At 64.6% G+C, this 9,485-nt stretch overlaps 1 protein-coding gene across 2 annotated transcripts in view; it reads left to right on the top strand.

Moving 5' to 3' along the window:
- RAPGEF3 (Rap guanine nucleotide exchange factor 3) overlaps nt 1-4,561 on the top strand; it is a 14,491-nt gene extending 9,930 nt beyond the window's left edge. Inside the window, exons 18-27 of one of the 2 annotated variants that reach the window (XM_062195539.1) lie at nt 434-531; nt 812-937; nt 1,317-1,498; nt 1,596-1,686; nt 1,798-1,848; nt 2,550-2,637; nt 2,835-2,899; nt 2,991-3,045; nt 3,134-3,205; nt 4,365-4,561. In XM_062195539.1, the coding sequence (XP_062051523.1) occupies nt 434-531; nt 812-937; nt 1,317-1,498; nt 1,596-1,686; nt 1,798-1,848; nt 2,550-2,637; nt 2,835-2,899; nt 2,991-3,045; nt 3,134-3,205; nt 4,365-4,483 (947 nt within the window). In that variant the 3' untranslated portion in view covers nt 4,484-4,561. The other variant, XM_062195538.1, reaches the window with a different exon arrangement.
- The last annotated feature ends 4,924 nt before the right edge of the window (nt 4,562-9,485 follow it).

Genomic DNA, 9,485 nt, shown 5'->3' with positions numbered 1-9,485 from the left:
TCCGAGTGTGTGTGTGTGTGTGTGTAACTCATATAACGCTGAAAAACTGCTGTTGCGCCATCATCAAGCTGTACACAAAATAAAAGTGCAAAGCAGCTGCCTTACCCCTGGGCTCCTGATGGTCTGGGGACAGGGGCGGCAGCGTGACTAAGACCACAGCCTCCAGTCCTGGGCTGGGGGGAGCCAGCATCAGGACGCCCTGAGCCCGTCTCCCAGCTGCAGGGGCTTCCACGTGCATCAGGGACTGCAGGCCTACTGAGTGCTCCTGTGTGGTCAGGCAGGTCTTGCCATCTCCGCTCTACATTCGGAAACTCAGACCTGGAGAGCCACACTTGCCCAGGGGCCTCCCCAGCTCACGGAGAGTCCCCTTCCTGCCTGGGCAGTGCGGGTATGGGCCCCTCCCCACCCAGCGCAGCCCCTGCTCTCTCTGCAGATGCTGTGGGCTTGCAGCCAGATGCCCGCGGTGTGGCCACATCCCTGGGGCTCAATGAGCGGCTCTTTGTGGTCGACCCACAGCAAGTGCATGAGCTGGTAAGGGCTGGGAGGGGGTGTGGGTGGCGGTCAAGGGAGGGGTCTGGCTTGGATGCTGCTGGCCCTGCACGTTGGTGGTGAGGACTAACGGGGATTTGCTGGGTAGAGGATTCTCCAGGAGACAGGTGCCCTGTGTGTGTAGGGGAGGACGGGGGGATTCCCAGCATCGGGGAGCTGTCAGGAAGCCTAAGGGCTCCTCTGCCCCCATGGCCTGCTCACCTTCCCCTGCACCCCAGGCACAGAGGCCCTCCCTCGTCCCACCCTATGCTCTCACTTGCAGAGTCCACACCCCGAACAGCTGGGGCCCACGGTGGGCTCAGCTGAGGCGCTGGAGTTAGTGAGCGCCAAGGACCTGGCCAGTCAGCTGACCGAGCAGGACAGGGACCTCTTCTACAGCGTCCACCAGGTGTGGGGCCAGCTGAGGTGGCCATGGGAGGCTCTGACCACGCCTCCCCCACCCCGGGCCCACGGAGCTGATCCACACCTCCCCCCGCCTACATGGAGTTGATCCACGCCTCCCTCTGCCCAGGCGGAGCTGATCCACTACGAAGGCAGGGGCCCCAGGTGGCCCTGACCATGCATCCCCCTGCCCACGTGGAGGTGATCCACGCCTCCCCCGCCCCACCCCACCTATGTGGAGCTGATCCACACCTCTTCTGCCCAGGTGGCTTTGACCACGCCCACACCTCCCCCGCCCACGTGGAGGTGATCCACGCCTCCCCCCCCCGTGGCTCTGACCACGCCTCCCCTGCCCACATGGAGCTGATCCACGCCTCCCCTCCCAGGTGGAGCTGATCCACTACGTGCTGGGCCCCCAGCACCTGCGTGACGTCACCACTGCCAACCTGGAGCGCTTCATGCGCCGCTTCAACGAGCTGCAGTACTGGGTGGCCACGGAGCTGTGCCTCTGCCTCCTGCCCGGCCCGCGGGCCCAGCTGCTCAGGAAGTTCATCAAGCTGGCCGCCCAGTGAGTGCCGGGCCTGCGGCCTCCTTGTCCTGAAATCTGGCTCCCCGCCCGTCCAGCCCAGGACCCTGTGTCTAGGTCTGTGCTCCTCTGCTCACAGCCTCAAGGAGCAGAAGAACCTCAACTCTTTCTTTGCCGTGATGTTTGGTCTCAGCAACTCGGCCATCAGCCGCCTGGCCCACACCTGGGAGGTAGGTGCCGCTGGAGGCACAGTCCTGGCGAGGCCTCGAGCCTGGCGGGTATGGGGAGGGGGCCGCTCTGTGTCGACGCCACAGGGCCCCTCCGGTCTCGCTGTCTTCCAGCGGTTGCCCCAGAAGGTGCGGAAGCTGCACTCTGCCCTGGAGAGGCTGCTGGTGAGTGGCGCTGTCGGCTCCGCCCCCGGAACCCTGCGGGAGGATTCCCAGGCGCCTCCCCCGCTGTGGGGTCACGGTCAGGCTCCTGGCAGGGTGCTGGATGCTGGATGGAGCATGGGTCCCAGCCTCAGCGTGTGTGGACAGGTCACCCGGTGGCCACAGTGGGGTCCTGGTCACCTGGGCAGGTGGCAGGGCTGTCTGCTCCTTTTTCCGAATGGACAGTATCAGGGGAATGGTGGTTCCGGCCGCCCTGAGCATACCCGCTCTGCCTGTGGCTTTGGGAGGAGGCCAGGCTGGGGGCTGGAGCCGCCTCTGGGGGGGATTTTGGGGGCTCTGTGTCTCTGTAGTGCTGTGGGCAGAACAGGGCAGAGCTGGTGCTGGTCCGCTTAGCCCTGGAGCCTTTGAGCAGGAAGCTGGCCTCTTGGGCTCACAGGCACTTACGTACGAGAGACAGAAACAAGAGTGCCCCAGGAGCCTGGAGCCTGTGGTCCCCACTGTGGAGCGTCTTCAGGGCTGGTGGGAGATCCGGAAGGCACGGCTGCAGCCCCTGGCCCTGGGCTGAGCCCTCTGTGAGGCTGGACCCCGAGGCCAACCTTGTGGCTTACTGCGGCCTTGGGCCCTCAGTGGGAGGGGCTGGGGTGGTAGTACCATTGCTTGTGGTGGGCAGGACCCCCCACTGCGGCCCCTCCCCCCCCCCACAGGACCCCTCCTGGAACCACCGAGCCTACCGTGTGGCCCTGGCCAAGCTCTCCCCTCCCATCATCCCCTTCATGCCCCTCCTCCTCAAAGGTAAGGGCCAAGCTCTGCCCTCCTGCCGCCAGTGCTGGGTGAGGCCCAGGGCCAGAGGAAGAGTAGAGCCCAAGAGGCAGCCCGTGAGGCCCCTTTGCAGCCTCCTGGGTTCCTGGAGTCCCTGCAGGAGGTGTGAGCGCTGGGGTGGCGTGGGGCCTGCAGGGCAGGGTATGGCTGTGAGCAGACCCCCCTTGCAGACATGACCTTCATCCACGAGGGCAACCGCACGCTGGTGGAGAACCTCATCAACTTCGAGAAGATGGTGAGCGCGGGGGCGTGGCTAGGGCCTGGCCCGTGCTCCCTGCTCCACACTCCCAGCCCAGGCCCAGCTCATACCCCCGTGTCGCCCACAGCGGATGATGGCCCGAGCCGTGCGCGTGCTGCAGCACTGCCGAGGCCACGGCCACGGTGAGAGGGCTGGGCCCCTGGGCAGAGCCCCCTGCCCCGGCATCCCCTGGCTCAGCCATGCCCCTGACTCCCCCCTCTCACCCACCAGCACCCCTCTCCCCACTCAGGACCCGAGCTTCCCACGTACACGAGGACAGCCAGGCGTCGCGGATTTCCACGTGTGAGTGGGGCCGGGCGGGCACCCCAGTGCCTGGGTGTGCCAGGCTCTGCCTTCCCAGCGGCCTCTGAGCCAGCTCACAATACGGAAGCAGCTGCTGCTGCCTGCGTGCCTGGCGAGGAAGCCGGGGCCACCCTTCTCTGGCCTGCTCGGTTCTTAATTCAGTTTAGTCTCCGCTCTCGTTTTTAAAGATTTATCTATTTTAAAGGCAGAGCGACACACACGCACATGCACACGGGGCCGGGGGTTGTGGGGAGAGGTCTTTTATCTGCAGGTTCATTCCCCAAAGGGCCACAAGAGTCAGGGCTAGGCCAGGCTGCAGCCGGATCTCCCAGGTGTGTGGCAGGGGCCCAGGTACTTAGGCCGTCAGTGCTGCCTGCCAGGGTGCGATCAGCAGGGAGCTGGAGTTGAAAGCAGAGCCAGGACTCAAACCCGAGCAGGGTGCCCGCCAGGTTCGTAACTGCCACGCGGTGTGATGGGGTTCAGCCCCCAGCCCCCGTCTGCGTCTGTCCCAACAGCATTGCTCCTCCCAGCCGGGCAGCCACTCCCTGAATTCCCAGCGGCTCGTGTTTTTGTTTTTTGAAATCTCGGCATCGCTCACACACGCCCCTCCTCCTTAGGACCTCTCTCATAGGTTAAACGTGTAAAGACAGCAAGCGCTTCTGGCTTTGGCTCTTTCTGACCCTGGTGAGAGGTCTGATGTTTGCAGCCTGAGATCTGCTCTCTTCACACCCTGCCTTTATTTTTATTTTTATTTTTTGAAGATTTGATTTTATTTGAAAGGCAGAGTTAGAGAGGGAGGAGAGAGAAAAATCAGTCTTCACCTGCTGGTTCACTCCCCAAACAGCTGCAATGGCTGGGGCTGGGCCAGGCCAAAGGCAGGAGCTTAACCCGGGTCTCCAACGAGGGTGGCAAGGGTCCAAGTACCCGGGCCATCTTCAGCCTTCCCAGGTGTGTTAGCAGGGAGCTGGATTGGAAGTGTGGGTCAGCCAGGCCCCAAACCGGCGTCGTTTGGGATCACAGGCAGCAGCTTAACCCACTGTGCCATAGTGCCGGCCCCCAGACCCCGTCTCCTAGACACAGTGTTCTACTGCCCCTGGTCCTGGGGGGGGACGGTCACCATCACGTGTTGTGGTGCCTTGCTGACCACTCTTCCCCGCAGGCTCGGAGCAGTCCCTGAGCACCCGGAGTCCAGCCAGCACCTGGGCGTACGTCCAGCAGCTGAAGGTCATCGACAACCAGCGGGAGCTGTCCCGCCTGTCTCGGGAGCTGGAGCCATGACGCAAGCGGGGGCTGGAGCAGGCACTTCCTGCGGGGAGACCAGGGCAGGCCGGGGCAGAGGGGCCCGCAGGCTGGGCAGGGCTCCCCGTGCAGTGGACTGGAGGCCCCGGCGTGGGCAGCGTGGAGCTGCTGTCCCCTGTGATGACCGGTGGCTGAGGAGGACTTCCGAGTGGAACCGCGGAGTGGGGGACGGAGAGACCCTGGCATGGGCGGGGCTGGCGGGTCCGGGGCCGTCCAATAGAGCTGTCCACACCAGGCGCACTCCGGACTCTGCCTCTGCTCTGTTGTCCACCACGTGCACTGAGACTGCGAGTGTGTGTCCTGGTTGGGTCCTCAGTGAGGAGCAGCAGTTGTGGGCAGGGCTCTGTCTGGGAAGGGCGGTCCCTGGGGGTCTTTCTTGTTTGTTCTGAGGCCAGTGTTGTGGAGGTGTGGCTGAGAAGGCTGGGCCCTGTGTTCTGGGACAGTGCACCCACAGGCTCAGTGACAAGCAGTCTTGGGAGCAAGCCAGGGCCCCAGGGTGAGCCCCTGCCCACTCCCCCCAGCCCACCCCTGAGCTGAGCAGTTTGAGGGAGGGAGAAGAGGGGTAGAGAGACCCCTGTAGGGTCTGCGGCATGGGGCTGGGCCCCTTTTCCCTCCCCTCAGCAGTCGCAGGGCACCTGCTGCCAGCACAGCTGGTCAACAGTTGGGTAGGGTCTCCCCTCTATGCCCCTGCCCCCTCCCCACGGCCTGCGGGAGGGGGCTTCTGAGGGAGGAGCCCCCTCCTACAGGCATCCTGGCCTTGGGTGGCCCCGCGGGGAGCAGCTGCCTTGGCCTCCTACATGGGCCACCTCTTGGGGAGGCTGTGTCAGCAGCACAGTGCCCAGGAACCTGGCCCCAGAGCCAGAGGCCAAGGACTGTGGCCACGGGGTTCTCCTGTGTTCCTGGGAAGCCTGGGCTGTGTGTCGGGAGGGAGAATTGGTGGATTGGCCGAGGGTGGGCCCGAGGGGGGGCTAGGAGCACCACCTGTCACCTACCAGGAGGTGAAGCAGAGGAAGTGCAAGCTCGTGGCATGCCTGTGTCATGTGCATGTGTTCACGCGCACGTGTCCTGTGTGCCTGTGAACATGCGGGCATGTGTGTTGTGTGGGCGTGTGAACATGGGGTGGGCGTGCCGTGTGGTGGGACAGCGCAGAAGGGCTCCTTGCCACTCAGCCCTCCGCTGCCCCTTTGTGTCCTGTGAGGCTCTGCAGGCAGAGGCCAGGCTTGGGGTGCACTCCAGGAAGGGCTGAGCAGCTCTGGGGGGCCTGGCCTCCCCCCAGCACCCTCTGAGGTCAGTGAGAGGAGGTTGGGAGACACCTGCCTTCGTGGGCCTCCAGCTTGTATCCCCAGCAGCCCTCAGCCTCCTTAGGGCCAGTGCTGCTACAGAGTCACTGGTGGAGATACATGGGGACTGGAGCCGTGTTCTCACCTCTGTGCAACTCAGTCTCCCTCTCTCCGCTCTCCTCCTCTCTCCTCCTCTCTCCTCCGCTCTCCTCCTCTCTCCTCCTCTCTCCCCTGCTCCCCACTCCCCTCTCTCTCTCCCCTCTCTCTCTCCCCTCTCTCTCTCCCCTCTCTCTCTCCCCTCTCTCTCTCCCCTCTCTCCCCTATCTCTCCCCTGTCTCTCCCATGTCTCTCTCTGTTTTCTCTCCCCTCCATCTCATTCTCTTTTTTTAAGAGGTTATTTATTCATTTGAAAGGCAGCAAGAGAGAGATTGATCTTTTGATCGCTGGTTCACTCTCTAAAAAGGCCACGACAGCCGGGACTGGGCCAGGCTGAAACCAGGAACTCCATCTGTGGGTGGCAGGGGCCCAAGCTCCTGCGTCATCTCCCACTGCCTTCACAGGTGCGTTAGCAGGGAGCTGGATGAGAAGTGGAGCAGCCGGGACTCAAGCCAGTGCTGTGCCGACGCCGGCCCTTGTTATCTCATTCTGGATATTGGCAGTGCAGGTGTTTTTACCCATCTCAGAGAAACAGACCGGGAGGAGTCGGCAAAAGTCACGTGACTGCCGTCCGCTCTGGTGCTGTGCCCTGAGCCCCAGCTGCCGGGGCGGACCCAGGCGAGGAGCTCCAGGTGGTCTGCTGGCTCCAGTGAGGGCCCAGGGGTGGTGGTGAGATGGGGACGGCTGGGGTGGTGGCCCTGGCTGCTAACTCAGCCCCAGAAAGGACCTCCCTCTTTCCCCTCCATTCCTGAATGTGCACGCGTGGGGGCCTCCAGGAGTGAGCCACCAGCTAGCCCACAGGGCTGGAAGACGCCACAGGGGCACGTCTGGGCGGTGGAAGCTGCCCAGCTGGGTACGGAGGCCCCCGTCTTCCTGAGCCCTGGGGTGGGGGTGGGGGCGGGGGCGGGGGCGGCGGTTCATCCCTACTGGGCCTTGTCCTCTGAGGCTGGCAGAAGACTCCCGTCTGGCCTCACTCAGGGCTCCAGGCTGGAGCCAAGTCAGCGTCCACCCGGGCTTGGCCCAGATGCTGGACCCTTCAGGCCCTGGGCTGGGGCCCATCCTGGTGGTACCGGGGAGGGGCTGGTGACCGTGGCACGGGGGTGGCGGCCTGCACCCCTCCCAGGATGATGAAGCCGGGCACTGTGAGAAGCGAGTCTGACTCACCACCTCCCCTGCCTGGGGCCCTGGGGCGGGAGCAGAGGTAGCAGGTGCGACCCGAGGACGGGGACGCAGCCCAGTGAGCCTGGGCTGCGATGCGAGGCCGAGCTCTGTGCGGGGAGTGTGGGCTTCCAGCCGCTCGTGTGTGTGTGGACCAGGGAGCCGGGCGCTCGGGGCCGGCCCTGCCCCAGCAGGCTACCCACTGCCCTACTTTTCTCCCAGGGTGTGAGTTGTGGGCCGCTGAACGGAGAACGGTGATGGTGAGGGCAGCTTGGTGCTGGGCTGTGCTGGCAGCAGCCCCAGGAAAGGGTCCTGGTGACCAGAGCATGGGGCAGCTCAGGTGGGGCCCATAGGTGGACGGTGGTGGACTCCGCAGCCATGTGACCCAGCACCACATGTGTTTGGGGCTGGTTTCCCGCTCACGGTGTCAGTGGCTCAGGCGGCTCTGGGAGCCTCTTCCCCTGCTGGGGGTGGCCTCCAGCCAGCCCTGGTGTCGTGGTCAGCTGCAAGCTATTGTATTAGCAGGGTCCTCAGAGTTGCTGTCCCTAAACACTGGCCCCTGTGGCTGGCCTGAATGTGACCCTACCTGCCTGCTGTGTGCATTCTGGCTGGCTGGGCACGGAAGGTTCAGATGCCCACTGCTGAGGGGTCCCCAGTGGTCACTCGCAGGGCCCACACTGGGTGAGGGCATTCGAGGAGAGTTGACAGCACTGCCAGTGGATAAGCCGCAGGTTTGACTCGGAGAGTGGTCCCACCAGGAGAGCACAGGGCACCCCAGGTGGAGTCAGGAGGGAGGTCCACGCTCAGGTGGACCTATGGCCACGGGGCTGGGCAGCCATCTTGGTTCCCTTCCAGTGTGGGTGATCCCACTGGGGGAGCACCCGGGCCAGGGCTGGAGCTGCTCCCCAGGGCAGAGCTCAGGTCCTGGGGCCACAGCCACACCCGAGACAGGCGCCAGCCCAGGGGAGTGGACAGTGCCGCCCATGAAGGGCCTGAGGACACTGAGCGCACGTCTGAGGTCTGGACTCACTCCCCGACATCTCCGGGAGCCGCCCCAGGGTGGAGACCCCACTGCTGTCTCAGTGTCGGCCTGGGGGTCCGTGGGGTTCCCTGACCGCCCTGCTCTGACAAACAGCCTGGCTCGTGCGCTGACTCATCCTGCGATGAGTGAGGTTTACAGATGCTGGGGAAACTGAGGCACAGAGGTGCCCGGCTGGGGAGCAGCACAGCTGGCCCACGTCGCCTCAGAGTCTGGGGTACACGGTGGGGCTCGCTCACAGCTGCTTGGCAAGGAAGGAGGCAGAGCCCCTGACCTGCTGTTGAGCAAGTTTGTCAGGCAGGGGCCATCGGCATCGCAGCCGCCGCCTCTATGAGGTAGAGCAGCCTGGCCGGCCAGCACACCTGGGGCAAGGGCTGGCCGGTGCCTCCCATCGGGCCTGGCTCCTGGCTGGCCCCAGGCGTGTCTCCGTCACCACCTCTCCCCTGGCTGTCTCCCTGAGCCACCTCATCGCCGTCTGCTCCTGCAAAGCTGGGGTTCGAGGAGTGCAATGGTCGCCTCGTTTCACAATCACCGCTGGGCAGCATGAAGCAGATCCGCACAGGTGGCGCAAGTGCGGGCAGGTGGCTCCTCTGGGAACCAAGACGCTTGGGAAGGTGCTGAGTCAGAAGCTGTGGGGTGTCAGTGCGCCCCACATGTGCATACAAAATGGCTATAAATAGCTTGCTGTGAGAACACAGCTCCAGGGCGCACACCCAGCCCTTCGTGCCACAGCGTGGGGCTGACCATGCCCGCCCCGGCGCCCCCTCGTGCCCATGGCCCCAGCAGCGGCTCCCCTGACCCTCCTGTGGGTGCCCGCCCTCCTGCCCACATCGAGCCCCAGCTCTTGTGCTGAGCAGTGGGGAGCCTTGTTCCTGGTTTGGAGTCTAGCAGGTGGCCTCGTGGGAGGACCTCGGGCCGCGGGGGCTGCCCTTAGAAGTCAGTGTCTGGGGAGGGCTGCTGTGCCAGCCCCAGTCCTGCCCCACATGCTCTGCCTGCTTTCTGCCACCGTGGGCTCCTTCAGCCTTTCCAGCCTCACCAGATGCCCAGGCAAGGGCCCTCAGATGCTGGACTGGGACCCCTCAGAGCTGTGGGACGAAGTCCACCTCCTCCTTACAAATGGCTCCCCTTGGGCACTCAGCTGTGTGAGGCAGCTTCACCTGCTCCCCACCTGCAGATCTCCGCCTACCCACTGGGTCAGCACCTGGGACACTGTCCTGGCCTCTCCAGCACCCCTGCTCCACAGGCCAGGGCTGGGCTCTCGCTCTAGGGGTGCTCCCGTCCTCAGTGGTCCTTGGCGCCTGGGGACCCCATGTGTGGTCTCCACCCACCAGCAAGTGCCCAGCCTGGA

This window comes from Lepus europaeus, chromosome 6 (assembly GCF_033115175.1).
Source record: "Lepus europaeus isolate LE1 chromosome 6, mLepTim1.pri, whole genome shotgun sequence".
Lineage (NCBI taxonomy): Eukaryota > Metazoa > Chordata > Mammalia > Lagomorpha > Leporidae > Lepus > Lepus europaeus.
Note: the sequence above shows the minus strand (reverse complement) of the source record. Positions and strands in the feature narration are given on the sequence as shown.